Source organism: Carassius gibelio, chromosome B17 (genome assembly GCF_023724105.1).
Source record: "Carassius gibelio isolate Cgi1373 ecotype wild population from Czech Republic chromosome B17, carGib1.2-hapl.c, whole genome shotgun sequence".
Taxonomy (NCBI): domain Eukaryota; kingdom Metazoa; phylum Chordata; class Actinopteri; order Cypriniformes; family Cyprinidae; genus Carassius; species Carassius gibelio.
The window spans coordinates 15033271-15049562 of NC_068412.1; the positions used below are offsets into that span (position 1 = coordinate 15033271).

The window sequence follows — 16292 nt, forward strand, 5'->3', positions numbered from 1 at the left end:
TATAACGTTAGCCCTATATAGGCTATAGTTTTTGAACAACAGGGGACTTGAAAATTGGTATTAGTCTCTTTTAATCCCTTAAATAACGACGTAAAGGGTGTGAATAATAATAAGTGATTTCTCGGTTATGTCTCTTTGAGCTCGTCTCACTCGGATTTCTGCTTGTAAGTGATGGATTTTTATTTATTTTGCTGCTTCAGTTTGTATCTGTAAGGGTTTGATAGATAATTTCCTTATCTTGCCTATTTCTCTATCTGTGGTGTGAAGTGCTGGAAAACAATTAACGATTTACCTGACTCAGTGACATCTCTCCATTGTCCAAAATACTGAAATATTCTTCGGCACAAAATGATAACTTTCCCCGTGTTTTTCCCCACTCCTATATCTGCTCCTAGGAGTTTGAGCCTTTTTTTCGCGCCTTGACCTTGAACCTTTTCCCGCCCTGTTGTCTGATTGGTCGACAGCATATGAGCGCTTACATAATTTAGTTATAACTTTCAAGGTGGTTCTAAAACACACACACACGAAAAAAAGATTACAACAAGATAAACAAAACAACTGTACAAAACATGTACATACACAAATATACAAAACTCAACCATTCCCCGGAACCCAAAGCAGGATTACAAAACAGTCAACATCATACATAAGCATAATCAGTAAAAGAAAACTTAAAAACATAGGCTACATGTTATTTTAAGATAAGAAAAGAGAGATAACCTTAACAAAAAAAGGGGGTTAGGAAACAATTGCTGCAGCAAAAAAAGTTAATAAATACATCATTTACAAGCTCGTTCTCAGGCTGTTCAAACTTTTTGATTTCTTTTATATAGCTGCAGGAGCTGTTGGACGGAACTGACGCCATTCTGGACATGTGTTCTCCTGAGCTGAGAGTGGGGTTGCAGGAGCTGCAGCAGGAGGTGGTGGAGAGCTGGGAAAGTCTCCGAATGCACATGGAGCAGAGGGAGGAGGAGCTGCGGTCAGCTAAGGACCGCTATATGTTCCTAAACACAGTATGCAACACCCAGTTCATAGTACTTTGACATACGTTAAAGATTTTCAACTCCTTTTGATTTGTTGGAAAATTCCAAAATATTGGTTGAAACTCATTTTTAATACATTTATATTGCTTTGACCTGCAGGCACAGGACTACTCCCTCTGGTGCTCGCAGGTGCTGAGTGGGATGAAGGCAGAGGAATCCATCCGAGATGTTGCCACCTGCGATTTGCAGTTGTTTCAGCACCAGCAGCTATGGGCTGAGATCGTGGCCCGTGAGGAGACATATGCTCAGGCTGAATCCATGGGCCAGGACCTGTTAGAGCATGACACATCTAATCCTAGAGAGGTGGGAAACTCAAATATGTCTGATTTAAACTACAACTAAATTGACATAAATATAAACTCTAAATACATAACAAATATGTGTTTAAACATCCTGTGTTGCCATCAGATCAAAGAGAAACTGAAAGCTCTGCAAGAAGAGAAAGAGAAGCTTTCTGATAACTGGCAGTCCAAGCAGAAACGGCTGGAGAGCACTCATCTGGAGCAGGTGTTTTATAGAGACACTGAGTACATGGAAAAGATCACTAGTTCCCAAGAGGTTAGTGCTCCTATAAACTACCAGGAGTTACATTGAGTTACATTTTAAACATGTATGAAATATCTGGTCTGGTGACCGCTTAATGTAAATGTCCATATAGTATTACATGGATTTCAGTTCACAAGCATTTCAGAATCGAGTTTGTAGTTAGACATTTATTCAGACTGTTAAGGCTAGCAAAATCTGTTTCTTTGAAGATCCAGTTGAAGAACAGTGGTTTGGGAACAACAGTGGATGATGTAGAAACTTTAATCAAACGCCATGAAGCCTTTGAAAAACTTCTTCATTCTCAGGAAGACAAGGTGGGTTGGTCTTCAGCCTACAGTATGGCCTGAAGTATCAAACACATGACATTTTCAGATTAAGTATAGATGAATGACTATCTTATCATGTCATGTAGATGGTGGCTCTTCAGGAGTCAGCAGAACGCTTAAGGACGGAAGGTTTGAACCGAGAAAAAAGCAGCAACATTAAGAACAAACTGAAAGCTCTCCAGGAGAGAAGGGAACACATCAAAGATCTGTCGGATAAACGCAGAGAGGATCTTGAGATCTCAAAGCTTCTCTGTATTTTCAACCGAGATGTGTCAGAGGTACATTACCGGTACTTGTAATTTTCAGCCCTGGTGACCTTAAACAAAGTGAAACAAACAAATGAATTGGTTGGTTTGTGATATTCATGTGTATTTTAGCAAGAGGAATGGATCACAGACCGTATGAATAAAACACAAGACTCCAAAATAGACATGAGCGATCTTCAGACTAAAATGAAGATATTGCAGAAGCATCAGGCGTTTGAAGCAGAGATTCTGGCCCATGGAAATATCATTGAATCTGTCCAGCAGGTAAGTCGCTGTACCCGAGTCACAAGTTGACTCGGTAGTCAGTTAGAGATAATCCTATATGTATTTATTCTTCTTTTGGTCAGTATAAATATATTTAACATAGTTTGTCACATACTTATCAAAAGGCTGGAAATGAGATTGTGACCTTGCGTCACCCAAAATCGAGGGAGATAAAGCAGACCGTCTCTGCGCTGATCTCTCATTGGGAAGATCTGAAGCAAGCGGTTGCAGCCCGTGGAAAACTTCTTGAGGATAACCGTGATTTTCTTGAGTTCCTGCAGAAAGTGGAACAGGTTGAAGTGTGGATTAGACAGAAGGTAAATAAATGAGGCCATTCCATAACAAAATGCTGAAAACAGGCCTTGATATAAAGTGCTGCTATACGCTGAATTAATGTTTGGCTTCACTGACCTCGGTTTCATTTCTGTGTAGGAAGTGATGATAAATGTTGGCGATGTTGGGGAGGATTATGAACATGGTCAGCAGCTGATAAAAAGGCTCAGTGAATTCAGAGGCTCAGGTTCTGGAGTAAGTCGGGTGTTCGGAAAATATGAACCTTACAAAGAAAATCTACATTTTCTAGGTTTTGTAACAGCGGTATACAACATATTGCTTTGTGCGGTAAAATTCTTTCACCCCTTAGGATGTGACTGTTGATGACGCTCACATCAAGACGATCAACACTCTGGCAGCCCGGCTAGAGAGACAGAACTGTGATGAGCTGGCGACTGTGAGAAAGCGTAGGCAGCAGCTCAATGAACGGTACACCCTCCTTTCAACTGAGATCCATGTTCATTTAAGAAAATACACTCAGCCTCTGTTATATCTGGCATATTGTTGTTTGCTTTGACCTTCTTGTCACTTTCCCAACAGATGGAGTAATTTTCATGGCAATCTGAGCAGTTATAAACGGAAGCTGGAGGCAGCGCTAGAGATCCACGCCTTGATTCGAGAGTTAGAAGAAGTCCGGGACAGAGCTGGAGAGAAGGTGAGAGAACATTGTATTGCTATCAGATTACATGGCTTTGAACATAATATGTGAGAAAACTGAAATCTATTTTAAACATACATTTTCAATATAACAATATTTGAAATATATTCCTAATGCTTTATGCAGAATTTAATATTTGATTGAATTTTTCGGTTACAGATGCTGTTGCTCCAGGGACAGGGCTGTGGAGTGGATGTGGAGAGTGTGGAAAACCTTATTCGCAGGCATGAGGAGATGGAGAGAGAGGCCAGAGTCATTCAAGAGAGAGGCACTGTGAGTAGACTGGACAGCCGTTTAACTAAGAAAACACATTAATCAGTGCACTTTGAGTAGCACTTCCTATACAGTATCTATTGTGCGTGCTGGCTGTGTGGTTAAAAGCTTTTTAGAAAAACTCTCAGCACCTTCCAGTTTAGTAACTGCTGTACGTACAAAAGCCTTTAAATAAAGCATTCATGGTGCATTAGGTGCTGTAGAGTGAGGGTTTGTGAAACTCACTAAAGAAGGGTTACAAAGAACATAATTGCTTTAATTTGTAAAACCAGGCCCTGGAGAAGGAGACTAAAGATCGGTTAAGGAGACACTGTGATCTGGCTGACAAACTTAGAAAGAAGCAGGAAGAGGTCAACATTGCATTAGTGAAGCTAGAAAAGGAAATCAAACGAAGGTATGCGACCATTAGTTGCTATATTCGTAATTTATTGTAATAATTATAGTAACGATATTATGTTTAAATATTGTAACATGGTGAAATGTATTTAAAATATACATTAAATGAGAAAATTAATTGAATATATTTTGTTTTGGTAGGAAGGAACGATTGCAAGAGTCTCATCAGCTGCAGCTGTTTAAAGCTAACCAGCGCCTCCTGTTGGACTGGACCCTGAAGCAGAGTGCTGAGATGGTGAAGAAAGGCCTGCCTAAAAATAAGACCGAAGCTGAGAGTTTCATACTAGAGCACCAGAACTGGAAGGTACTGAAATGTATATACATTATTAAATTATTCAGTTGTTTTGCTGTTGTTTTGTATCTTCTTATCTTCTTCTGTCACAAAATACAATGATAAAATGAATTCATTTACAGTGAATTATAAAGTAATTTATAATGATTTACATACGATGACGTACTGTGATGTTATATGATACCAGACATGTTTAAATCAACATTTAATGATTACAGGCTGAGATTGATGCTCGCAGTGAACGTATCGATTCGGTTAAGAGTTTTGGACAAAATCTTGTGAAGTCTGGACACAGCGACTCAGCAGAAATTAAAGATGCCCTACGCAAGATGGAGGACACCAAAACAAAGCTTTCTCAAGCTTGGGAGGACCGAAAGAAAACTCTGGATCAAGCTCTGAAGCTCCAGGTGACTTAAGATAACAGCAGGTGGTTTTGCTTCATTGAGGTTGTTTATTCTGTGAGGTGTTGTGTGAAGCATAATGAGATATCGATTGGTTGCAGATATTCCTGGGCTATGCTGACCAGACTGAGAGCTGGATGAGTAACAGGGAGGCTTTCTTGATCAATGAAGATCTTGGGGTAAGCGATCAATTTCTTTGACCTCCTTTAAAAGGCAGAGTAACATTTCACAAGAAAACAAAATGCCCTTGGTTGTTGTCTCTGTAACTTTGAAAATGGATGCTGAGACGTGTTTCACACTGTCATTGCAGGGTTCAGTGTCAGAAGTGGAGGCTCTTCAGAGGAAGCACGCTCTGTTTGAGAACTCTCTAGAAGCTCAGATGGAGCAGGTGGCAGAGGTTGACAGATACGCTCAGCAGCTCATACAGGCACAGCACTATGACTCTGATAACATCAAGAAGAAGATTCAAGCTATTCTGCTCAGGTATGCAGGGAGCCAAGAAAACCCACTTAAGACATATCATAAAAATTACATATTACGTATACATATCTTTATATGTAATTTTATAATTAATTCTGATGTCTGAAACATTGTTGAAGTGTTATGACAAGTGTGCTGACAAGCATTTATGGTGAACTAAAATATACTTTAGCATAATTTCTATTGTATATCATGTATTTATATTTATATATTTGTAATTACACATTTTCAATGATGTACACTTCAAGTGCACATTCAATACAATTAAGCACACTTCTTTTTCACAAAGGTCTATAGATTAGAAATATTAAAAGTAAAATTCCTTTCTTAAAGGAAGGACAAAATACTGGAAATGAGCAAAGCCAGACGAAAAGCATTGGAAGAATCTTTACAGCTGCAGAAATTCCTGGAAGGAAGCTATGAGGTGTGTGAAGCAAACAGCTCCTGCTAAATGTGGAACATAAAGAGATGACACTGACCGATTGTACGCAGTTTGATTTTACACATCAGTAGCTCTTTTAAAAAGTCAGTTTCTCTTTTGTGAAGGTTTCTTCATGGTTGAATGAGAAGAACTCTGTGGCTGTTGATGAGAGCTGGAGAGATCCTATTAACCTGCAGGCTAAGCTACTAAAACACCAGAGCTTTGAGGCAGAGATACTGGCCAACCGCAACAGAGTGCAAACACTCATAAATGTATGGCATTGGACTCTTAAAGAATGTCTGAATATCTCTTCATCTCTATGTATGCGTGTAATTCAGAATTAAAGGAGCATCCACTGCTAAAACATGAATTGTTTCCTCAGGAGGGTGATAATATGCTAGCTTCCAGTCATCCTGCTAAAGGCAAGATAAAACCACGAATAAAGGATGTTGATGACAGCTGGGACCAGCTTTTAAGCAACTGCAAGGAAAAGAAGCTACGTCTACTGCAAGCATATCAGGTACAGCATGCTAAAACTCAAGCTCCAAGCATAAGTGTGCACACTGAAAATGATTTTTTCCTGAAACTTCATGATAGTATGTAGAGGTGCCTGACAATAAATAATAGATACAGTACACCAACATATCTTCATGACTTTCAGACAAAGCTAATTCAGATTTACTAATGCTAGTCTGAAATATCATCCTGAATAACGTGGTTTTCCTGTAGGCGTTGCAGTTCCAGCGCTCTTTGGATGACATTGAGGAGTGGCTTGGGACCGTAGAGATTGAAGTGGTGAATAAGGACTACGGTAATGATCTGGCCTCAGTTAGCAGGCTGCTTAAGGCCCTGCAGGGTCTGGAGGAAATGGTAGATGCACACATGGAGAAAGTCCAGGGGCTGGTGGACACAGCCAAAGCCTTCAGCTCGCAAGGCAACTTCCTTGCAGAAAATATACAGCAGAGGGTTTGGGAGGTGGTCAACAGGTACTTTTTCGTACAGCCCCAATTTCATTCTACTGTAGAAAGTTAGTTGAGTCCTTCACATGGATTTGAATGACGTTTAAATGTGGTAGAAGTCCACAGTCCAAATCCTGTGGTCACGAAAACTGATAATGAAGAATGCAAATGATCTGATAAGCTCTTATGTACGTGGATCATTTGATAAGAGCTATTTACGAGTGAGCAATACTGATGTTCCAAGATTAAACAATGTGCATAAGCTTTGAAATGTCAGTCAAATTTTCTAAAACGCCACATAATAGCTGTGTCATACTAAATGTAAATCCATAGCATGTGGTATTATGTTTTTTTTTCATCTGATTGACAGACTGAGTCGATGTTTAATCGTTTCTCTCAGGTATAATGGACTGGCTGAGCCGCTTCAGGCCCGCAGGGAAACTCTGGAGTCATGGCAGCTGCTGTTCCAGTTCTACAGGGACTTAGAGGATGAGCTGCTGTGGATTCAGGACAAGCTGCAGGCCACAGCCACAAAAGACTGGGGCACCTCCCTGCAGAGTATACAAGCCATAGTCAAAAAACATCTGGTTAGTCTGGTCCAGGAATACTTACTGTATGCATGTTTAAACTGGTGCTTCAAAACCCTGGTAGATTTTTATTCTGCTCTGCTTTAATAAACTGATGTTTTGCTTTGTTACAAGACTCGCCATTCCTGATAAGCTTATATCTTTTCCTATAGATTATGATGCAGGAAATTGAGAGCCGAATGCCTCTAATAATGGCTGTGCAGGAGGCAGGACAAAACCTGGTGCGAGGACGACACTTTGCATCACGTGAGATCAGTGAAAAACTGGCCGAGTTGAAGAAGAACTTAGACATTTTGAAAAAAGAGTCAGCGAATAAAGATCGCCTGCTTCAACAAGCACTGAGAATCCAGAACTTTCTCTCAGAGGTGTGTTACCCGTTCACACTGTAATGTGATATACATATTATTTAATCTGATGTCTGACGTCTCTTCACAATGACCCAGGTTTCCCAACTGGAGCAATGGATGGAGGAGCAGAGGCCTGTGTTAGAGTCCAAGGACTATGGAAAGAGTGAGGAGGCCACTGAAGTGTTCCTCAGGAAACTAGACACAGTTGACCTGGAGCTGGAAAGCCAGCGTGGAAAAGTAGAAACACTCCTGAAAACTGGCACTGATCTAGAAAAGACCCAACATCCCAACAGGTGCAGTTATCGGGTCATGATAGCATTGATTAATTGAGCTAATTGCTAATTGAATCTTATTATTCCATCCTTGCTGAATAAAAGTATTAATTTCTTTACAAAAAATTTTAAAAAAAAAACCTTACCGACCCCAAACTATTTGAATGGTAGCTTTGAATTTGAAAACTTCAAATAATGCTGTTTTGAATTTATAATGTGTCTTTGCAGTCATTTAGTGAGTAAGAGCCTTGAAGATATGCATGGTGGGTTTGAGACACTACTGCAGCTGTCTGCTCAACGTCGCACAGAGTTGGAGAATCAGTACAGTCTCTATGTATTTGAGAGAGAAGCCAAAGACCTTCAGAACTGGCTGCTTTCTCGCAAAACCACAGCAGAGTCTGATGACTTTGGTCAAGATCTGGAAGGGGTGGAGGTAAGATTGGCTCAAAAACAGAGAGTAGAAACACTATACAGTTTTATGATTAATATGTTCTTGTTGATTTTGGAATAGAAGTCATACTACATTCATATACTGTAACTCTATCATGGTAACCGGATACTTAGCACTTGTCAGGTTTTACAATCTTCTTAGCTGTAAGAACTATTTTAATCATCAAAATTTGTTTTTAAATCAACTTGTGCTCTTGTTAGGCACTGCAGAAGAAGTTTGAGGATTTTGCAGAAGAGGTCGGCACTCTGGGCCAGAATAAGCTGAGTACAGTCCAAAACCTGAAGGAGACGGTGCAGTCATCAGAGGCACAGCAGAAAGAGAGAGATCTACTCAAGCTCTGGGAGGATTTAAACAAGGCCATAAAAGCAAGAGCAGGGGTAAAAATTTAAAATATACAACAACTGGGACTCTTCTAAGGCAGCTCACTGTTTCTATTTGAAGTAATACTGCAAATGTAGCCACTTCTTGTAGTTAAAAAGAAATGTTTTGACAGAACCTGCGTTCCGCTCGAGAGGTTCACCAGTTTGACCATGACTTGGATGAGCTTAGGAGCTGGATGAATGAGAAAGAGGTGGCTCTGGACTCTGAGGAGCAGGAATACGACCTGCTCAGTGTCCAAGCTCTCATCCGCCAACATGAAGGCTTGGAGGTACCCAATATTCATATGCACTTCTTGCTAGCAGGCAATGTTCAACTGAAAACATTTCAACTACCACAGGTGGATTTTAAAAATAGTATAACCATCTGTTTCATCAGAGAGACCTTGCAGTGATAGAAGAAGACGTGTCTCGTCGAAAAGAGGAAGGCAAAGCTCTGGTCCGCAAGTGTCCTCGAGTGAGGGACAGTCTGAGTGAGAGGCTGAAGGAGGTGGAGGAGATCTGGAGGAGTCTGCTGGAAAAGGCCAACCAGCGCAGACAAAGACTCCAACAGGCAGAGGCTGTTCAGAGATATCTGACTGAATGGAGAGAGCTGATGTATGCAATCTTTTCTCTCTCTCTTGCTGTTTTCCATGTGTTGTTCTGCTGTTTACAGTGGTGTTGTTGATTGTGTCTTAGGGGCTGGCTTAAGGAGACACTGTCTCTAGTGACAGGGGAGGGGGTTGGAAGTGAGGTTAAAGACCTGGAGCAGCTCAGTAAAAGACACGAAGAGTACCGCACACAGATTGACAGGCAATTAGAAAAATCAGAAATGGTTAAAAATGAAGGGAGACGTCTGATGGAAGAGGGGAACTTCATGAGCCACGAGGTATGACATCCCTGCCTAAAGGCTGGAATACAATACACATCGTTTGCCCTGATTTTCAGTCAGGACGAGTTGACGCTAGTTTCACCAGTCCCTGTGCACATTTCAGGGGGTTCAGATTTAAACTGAAAGTCTGAGATGCTTTAAAAAACGTATTAGTTAACAACAAAACCTGATTCATATGTACAGTATTCACTGTGAATTTACTTATAAGAGCATTACGTTGGTCAAAGCAGATGAAAATAAACCTGTAAAAATGATGTGGAATCACTATATGCGTGTGCAGCTGGAGGACCGTCTAGCCGAGCTTCAGGACCTGGAAGTGCGAGTGCTGGAAGCATGGGCCGAAAGGAGAGATCAATATCAGGAAGACCTTGAACTGCAGCAGCTGCAGAGAGAGCTGGAGCAGGCCGAGCACTGGCTCAACAACTATGAGAGCGCGCTCAAAGCAGAGGAATATGGGGTGGGAAGACTTTGGGAAAAATGTTTACATATATGTAGGCAGCATAAGACTCCCTTTAGCTTCAAAAATGGCTTCATCAAATCTAACTGTACTGAATGTGTGGACAGGACTCCGTTTCAGATGTTCTGGAGTTGATGAAGAAGCAGGAGGATCTGGAGGCCATGATTCAAGCTCAGAGTGAGAGATTTAATGCCCTTCAAGCCAGAAGAATACAGGTAAAAGTATAAAATAGCTCACTCATACCAGCATTACTCTCGATTTTTAACTGCATATTTGCATCACTTCTTGCCGAAGTGTTTCAAAAACAGAACAAAGGATACAAACATCCATTTATCATATTTGATTCACCTTTTTTAATTTCTCTGCTCTTTCTTTGGTGTCCCAGAGGGAAGAGAAAATGAAAGAGATTCAGAGCGGTGGCAGTAGTGACAAGCCCGTTCGTGTAACTTCCCTAAAGCGAAAGCCATCTGAGAAACCAGCTTTGCCCCCACGTCCCTCGCTGACCAGTCCTGTCCTAAGGAACAGCGATGGCATAACTGATAACTCATCCACACCCTCCCGAGTCCCTCCAGCCAGGTCTGCCATCCCGCCAAGAAGCAGAAGCGGTAAAAATGAATCCTCTGTGGTGTCAAGAGTGGCATCAGGCCTCAGGAGAAACAGCAGCAGCGACAGTGATACCGTAACTGCTCCCGAAAAACCACCCACCTCTGTTCTAGACAGCCCAGAATCATCCTCAGAAATGTCCAGTGCTGATTACAAACCCCATTATTTACACAATGCCCCCAAGATTGACCATACCACATCTGAAGCTGAGGTCGATACTCTGAGACAGACCGAACCCTCCATAAATGTCCTTACTAAACCAAAGATCATTCCCAGACGTCTGAAACCATCAACCCCGGATAAAGAAATGCTGAGTCCCCCTACGTCAAAACCCCCTGAGCCACCCACCAAAGATGAAGACATGGTGGACAGCCAAACCTCAGAGGATAAAAGCCTTCTTTCATCCACCCCAGCAGAAAAACCTCAGTCATCTCCTCCATCTTCCCTTTCAGAGGCAGAAGTACAATCATCCACTTCTACCGAATCTCCAATAGGGACGACTGTTGTCACCAAGGTATGTGCTATTTAAGTGCTTTGCTTTTTAGATTCCACCTTTTTTTGGTCTATAATTTGTGTACTTTTCTAGATCAGAGCAGGACGTGCCAAAATAGAGGGTACCTTGGAGATTAAACTGAAGCAAGGAGGAAATAAAGTAAGCTTTCCAACCAACACCAATGGGGATATTGATTAAAAAGCTTTCTCTGACATCCTTAGCTCCACTTCTTTGTTTATAGTGTGGTTTTGTTTCTGTAAGAGCACTTAATGGGGTAACATTGATCTGTTGGTTTGGATCAGGGCTTGGATCACTGGGAAACAGTCTATGCACTACTGGAAGAGGAGACACTCTATCTGTTTAAAGACCAAGATGCCGCCAGTGAGGTATGAGTCTACACACACATGGTCTCACACACACTTGGCTAGACACGCCAGTGAAGGAATGTTTCTTGTTAATTAACTACATATCCTGACCATGCATCTGTGAGTCCACCACATGATGACAATAATTATATCCCTGTAAGAAGATGTTTTTGTGGTCGACTTTGTTAGATTATTTTCCACTTTGATTCATGTCATTTGATGCAGAACTCTACACGCTGGCCACCGATCACATTGGCTGAAGCAGTCTGCAAAGACAATCCGTACTACAGGAGAAAGGAGAACACGTTCAAAATCATGTGAGTTATGATTCACACCACCTGCCATTGTGAAAGGATCATCTGCTCACGTGTCAGATGAAAACAAATCTATAATCTGTTTGACTCTCTGGTTTAGGTTGAGCGATGGCAGTCACTATCTGTTTGCCGCCTCTTCTCAAGAAGAAAAGCAAAAGTGGTTGAAGGAGCTTCAGAGCTGCACAAATTCAACGGTGTCCTCAGAAAGTCCTGGGTAAAATGATATAGACAACAATAATGTTGTCTATAAACAACAAATATATACATATATACATGTATAGATACATAAACATACAGTACTACCATTAAAAAGTGTGCAGTCTGTAAGATTTTTTAATGTTTATGAAAGATGCCTCTAATGCTTACCAGCTTTGTGGCAATTTATTTGATCATAATTACAGTAGAATGCACATATTGTGAAATATCACTACAATTTAAAATAATTTAAATAATTACAGTATGTCTATAATCCATAATACAATAATGTATAATCCAGTTTTCAGTGTCACATGACATGATCCTAATCAACATTGTCTGATTTTCTGCTCAACAAACATTTCTTTTCAGGATGCTTTGATTTGAAATAAAAATCTTTTGTAATATTTCAAATATCTTTACTGTCACTTTACGTATGTATGTGAATTATTAATTATATTAATAAAACTGTACTAACCCTGCTATGAACAGTGGTGTTCATATTATCAAAACTACTTTTCTTATTATTTTTATTTATTTATTTATTTTCTTTTTGGGGGGCGGGGGTGATGCAACCAATGTACTGTATATAAACTTTAAAAAAATAAAAAACAGGAAATTACATTGTAAAGGGGTTTTGCAAGCCCCCATAGCGGTATGTCAAGGTCAGTAAATTACTTGTGAAATAATATTACCTTTTTATGAAAAGGCAAGGTTACCTCAGATTGTAAAATGTCTCTTGATTCTAACCCAAAAATGTAATATTTAAGTCATTGAGTCAATGAGTCATTATTTGATTGAGATTGCAAATTCTTAAAAGTGTAAGGAAAATATAAACACTTTTATTAGCTGGACATTATTAATTCTTTAAACTGAAACTTTTATTGACATCTTGGTTTTTCACTTAAATAATTCTTTGTTCCTCTATCATGTAATTTGTCTTTGACCCATTTACATATTATCAGTTGCTGAATAAATCAGATTACTGGACAACTAGGTTTTCTCACATGCTCATATGATTGTCATGTTTGTCCCCACACAGAATGAACACTGAAGCAAGTAGAGAAAGCACAGAGCAGTGTGAGTCTGTGCCAGCCGACACATCTGACACACAAGATTCCACCACAAAGTCGAACCAGGAAAAGGGTGAGAGAACAAACAGAGCCCGAGTACTTCTGTGCGTTTATGTGTGCCAATGTGTGTGCTTCTGCTTAACACTTACTGTGGATTTGTATTAACAGAAGACTCCACAGAGAGCTGTGAGACAGAGAGAGAGCCACCACCTAAACCTCCCCACACTTATTACAACAAACACCGCTATCCTGACGGAGGAGAGAGCCAAGACTCAGGTGAGACCCCATACCTGCTATGAGTCCTGCATCTCAAAGTGTGGCTGAAGGGGAATTAGTCTCTAGTATCAAGGCTTGGACTGTGACCATAAATTACTTTTCAAATGCAACAAGGTGGTCCACCAAAATGAAAAATTTTTATTGTGATGGATAAAGCTTTATTTATCACTTATAGATGGTCATTGGTTTGTCTGAATCATAAAATAAAAATAAAAATAAAGAACTTTTTTTTCTTCAGTAAGTGTGACCCAAAGTATAAGAAGTCTACAGGGGAACCAACCCCCACCGTTCGCCCCACCTCCTCCACCACAAATCCAGGCTGAGAATGGAGCCAAGGACAAGTCCAAAAACAGGAGCCCCTTTATGAAATTTTTCAAAAAATGATTTAACAGATTGACCTTCTCTGGCTTGAAGTGGCAGTGGTTGAACATTTACTTCTTTTAAAGGCTATTTATATTTGAATCTAATATTATGCATTATTGTTGTTATTTGATAGAATCCATATTTGGTAGAATCAATAACTTTTTTGTGATTACAGATGTGCAGTGATAGCTCGTAAATAATTGTTTGTGTGTATAGAATTCCAAGATTTATTCTAAATAAATGTTTCACAAATAATGTTAAATGTTAAAATGTTAAAAACTAAAATCCACCAGATCAGTTTTTTTTTTGTCACAAATTAATATATATATTTGTTATATGAATAATAATAATTTGCTCACTTCTGATTGTATTAAATTTAAAGATTCTAGTGCTGATGAAAATGTATGCTATGTAGGGTGGGTTGAAAAATGGGTAAAATGGAACACAAGGTTGCATGATTATTAAACCCGAGTAAACAATCAAATATTACTGTCATTAATAATTGCTGTATGTGTCTTTGTTATAAAATAAATAAGAACAAAAAGCAAGGTAAAACAGCGCTTACTATATTCACAGGTCTACAATTATTACATTATCTAAAAAAAAACGAAATCTAATAGCATTATATGTGCTCCATCATTAAGTTATCAAAACCTTTGGTACCACTTTTGCATATCGCAACCTATATAGAATCAGATCATATAAATAATTTGATAGTGTTGTAAGGCTTTCCTCGTAAAAACCCAATTATGCTGTTAGTTACCTACCACATGATGGCGCTACAGACTATGAAAAACGATTGTTCTCCGTCTTTGAGAATATCTACTCCACAAAAAGCCACCGTGTTCGAGTTTCTAAACATTTGATCATATTATGGATAATTCAGAAACAAGTTATTATTTTTTTATTATTGTATAAACAGTAAGAGGCAAAAAAAAAGCACACAAAACATATATTTACAACTTTTTTAACAAAACATTTTTATTAATCTATCATAAGCTATTAATTTTGTTATAATGTATGCGTCGCACAACAATAATGCATAAACAGAATGATAATGATTAAAAGCGATTAATTTCACGAGTTCAATTTCTTTTGTTCTTTTGTCAGTGTGCTCGTCTTTGGCAAGAACACTAAAATATAATGAATAAATACATCTCTCATAGTTTTTATTTATATATTTATATTGTTGTTCTAGCAACACACAGCAAAATCATATCTCGATCAATGAAATAGCCTATAGTAGGCCACAACAGTGCAAAAAAAAAAAAAATACCAAAAACAAACAGCTAAGAGTAGCTAGATTCTCAAGAATTTAGTCAATTAAAGGACTGAAGAGGAAATTAAGCCTAAAAGTAGACTGTCTTAACTGTAACCGTTTACCTTTATTTTTTGTCTTTACAAGGAGAAGAATCATTGTAGACTACTTTAAATCATTCTCTAGCTGGATCGATGAGATACATATTTGCATGAGTTGTGTCATTCTATTTATTATTTAGGAGCCTATTGAAAATTAAAAAAAAAAAAAAAAAGTATATTTTGTTACAATGGAAAAAATAGCGAGTTTACCCAAACAGCGCAAGAGAAGAATGTGCTGTAATTTTCCCTCGCCGCTAGAGGGCACTCTTATAAAGACAAGCTCCAGAAGACGGCTTTGACTTTGTGCAGGATTACCTCCCTGTTTCAGATCTCATTTCAACACAGGCGTATGTTTGCTAAGGTAAGTGACAACTGTGTTTATTTAAGCGACGTGTTCATGAACATTTCAGTCATTTTAAGAAGAGCCCACATAACTGTGCAAAACTTTATTAACCCAGTATCATCAACACAACCGCAGGCTACTGCTATTAAAGATTGGGAACGTGTTATAGTCTAAATAAATATATTAATAGACATTATTTATTGGAAATAATTTCATTAAACATTTCAGAAAATATCAAACACTGTCTTCATATAGCACCATCAACATTTTACTTTAGCCTAGCCTATTGCTGCAGGCATAACCTCAGTAGGATATGCTTTAATGTTAGTTCAATGCAGATAAACAAATATTGAAATAAATAGGCTAAATATTAAAATATCCCACCCCCGTTTACTTTAAAATTCGTTAGCACAAGAAGTGGTCATAGTTTTGACATAATATGATCAGGGCTTCATAAAAAAGCAACAATAAAATCGTCCGATAAATAGGCTATATATAACCGTTTATCAAACACAATAGACTACATTAGATACAATAATATGCCATATTTATGTAATTAACCAGACGATGTTGTTAACGGCCCGTCGCAAACCAAAATGAACTTTGCAGTGCTACGAAAGCTCATGTTTGATATGGGCTGCCTAAAACAATATAGCTCTCAATACTTAAAACGGGCAAAATGCACTTACTTAAAGAAAAATGTGTGGACAACTATAATCAAATGAGGAAAGTTTGTAAACCTGTGCATAGCCTACCTATTTCTAATCAGTTTGATTGTTCCGCCTATATGATGCACTTCAGTCGCAGTCAGACAGTGACGAAGAGACATTATTGTTTGCTGAAGGTGGGCTACAAACATGTGTCATTTATAAAAACAACCTGATATGA

At 38.9% G+C, this 16292-nt stretch overlaps 1 protein-coding gene and 1 long non-coding RNA gene across 3 annotated transcripts in view; one reads left to right on the top strand and one right to left on the bottom strand.

Moving 5' to 3' along the window:
• Positions 1 to 778, bottom strand: part of LOC127976396 (uncharacterized) — a 22309-nt gene extending 21531 nt beyond the window's left edge. The window contains exon 1 of one of the 2 annotated variants that reach the window (XR_008157776.1): positions 293 to 454. This is a non-coding gene — a long non-coding RNA (uncharacterized LOC127976396). Of the gene's footprint in view, positions 1 to 292 lie in introns of both variants that reach the window. The other variant, XR_008157775.1, reaches the window with a different exon arrangement.
• Positions 1 to 14257, top strand: part of sptbn5 (spectrin, beta, non-erythrocytic 5) — a 30014-nt gene extending 15757 nt beyond the window's left edge. Inside the window, exons 34-71 of the mRNA XM_052580775.1 lie at positions 834 to 1013; positions 1143 to 1346; positions 1452 to 1601; positions 1799 to 1903; positions 2002 to 2193; positions 2293 to 2445; positions 2571 to 2762; positions 2878 to 2973; positions 3089 to 3207; positions 3319 to 3433; positions 3596 to 3709; positions 3982 to 4103; positions 4247 to 4409; positions 4616 to 4804; positions 4900 to 4977; positions 5109 to 5281; positions 5612 to 5702; positions 5825 to 5971; positions 6082 to 6219; positions 6429 to 6685; positions 7059 to 7245; positions 7398 to 7610; positions 7689 to 7885; positions 8093 to 8297; positions 8516 to 8692; positions 8809 to 8964; positions 9072 to 9289; positions 9371 to 9560; positions 9844 to 10020; positions 10128 to 10235; positions 10406 to 11137; positions 11210 to 11275; positions 11419 to 11502; positions 11707 to 11798; positions 11896 to 12009; positions 13033 to 13136; positions 13232 to 13339; positions 13578 to 14257. Coding sequence (XP_052436735.1) covers positions 834 to 1013; positions 1143 to 1346; positions 1452 to 1601; positions 1799 to 1903; positions 2002 to 2193; positions 2293 to 2445; positions 2571 to 2762; positions 2878 to 2973; positions 3089 to 3207; positions 3319 to 3433; positions 3596 to 3709; positions 3982 to 4103; positions 4247 to 4409; positions 4616 to 4804; positions 4900 to 4977; positions 5109 to 5281; positions 5612 to 5702; positions 5825 to 5971; positions 6082 to 6219; positions 6429 to 6685; positions 7059 to 7245; positions 7398 to 7610; positions 7689 to 7885; positions 8093 to 8297; positions 8516 to 8692; positions 8809 to 8964; positions 9072 to 9289; positions 9371 to 9560; positions 9844 to 10020; positions 10128 to 10235; positions 10406 to 11137; positions 11210 to 11275; positions 11419 to 11502; positions 11707 to 11798; positions 11896 to 12009; positions 13033 to 13136; positions 13232 to 13339; positions 13578 to 13723 — 6252 coding nt within the window. The 3' untranslated portion in view covers positions 13724 to 14257. The remainder of the gene's footprint in view (positions 1 to 833; positions 1014 to 1142; positions 1347 to 1451; positions 1602 to 1798; positions 1904 to 2001; positions 2194 to 2292; positions 2446 to 2570; positions 2763 to 2877; positions 2974 to 3088; positions 3208 to 3318; positions 3434 to 3595; positions 3710 to 3981; positions 4104 to 4246; positions 4410 to 4615; positions 4805 to 4899; positions 4978 to 5108; positions 5282 to 5611; positions 5703 to 5824; positions 5972 to 6081; positions 6220 to 6428; positions 6686 to 7058; positions 7246 to 7397; positions 7611 to 7688; positions 7886 to 8092; positions 8298 to 8515; positions 8693 to 8808; positions 8965 to 9071; positions 9290 to 9370; positions 9561 to 9843; positions 10021 to 10127; positions 10236 to 10405; positions 11138 to 11209; positions 11276 to 11418; positions 11503 to 11706; positions 11799 to 11895; positions 12010 to 13032; positions 13137 to 13231; positions 13340 to 13577) is intronic.
• Positions 14258 to 16292: the final 2035 nt, after the last annotated feature.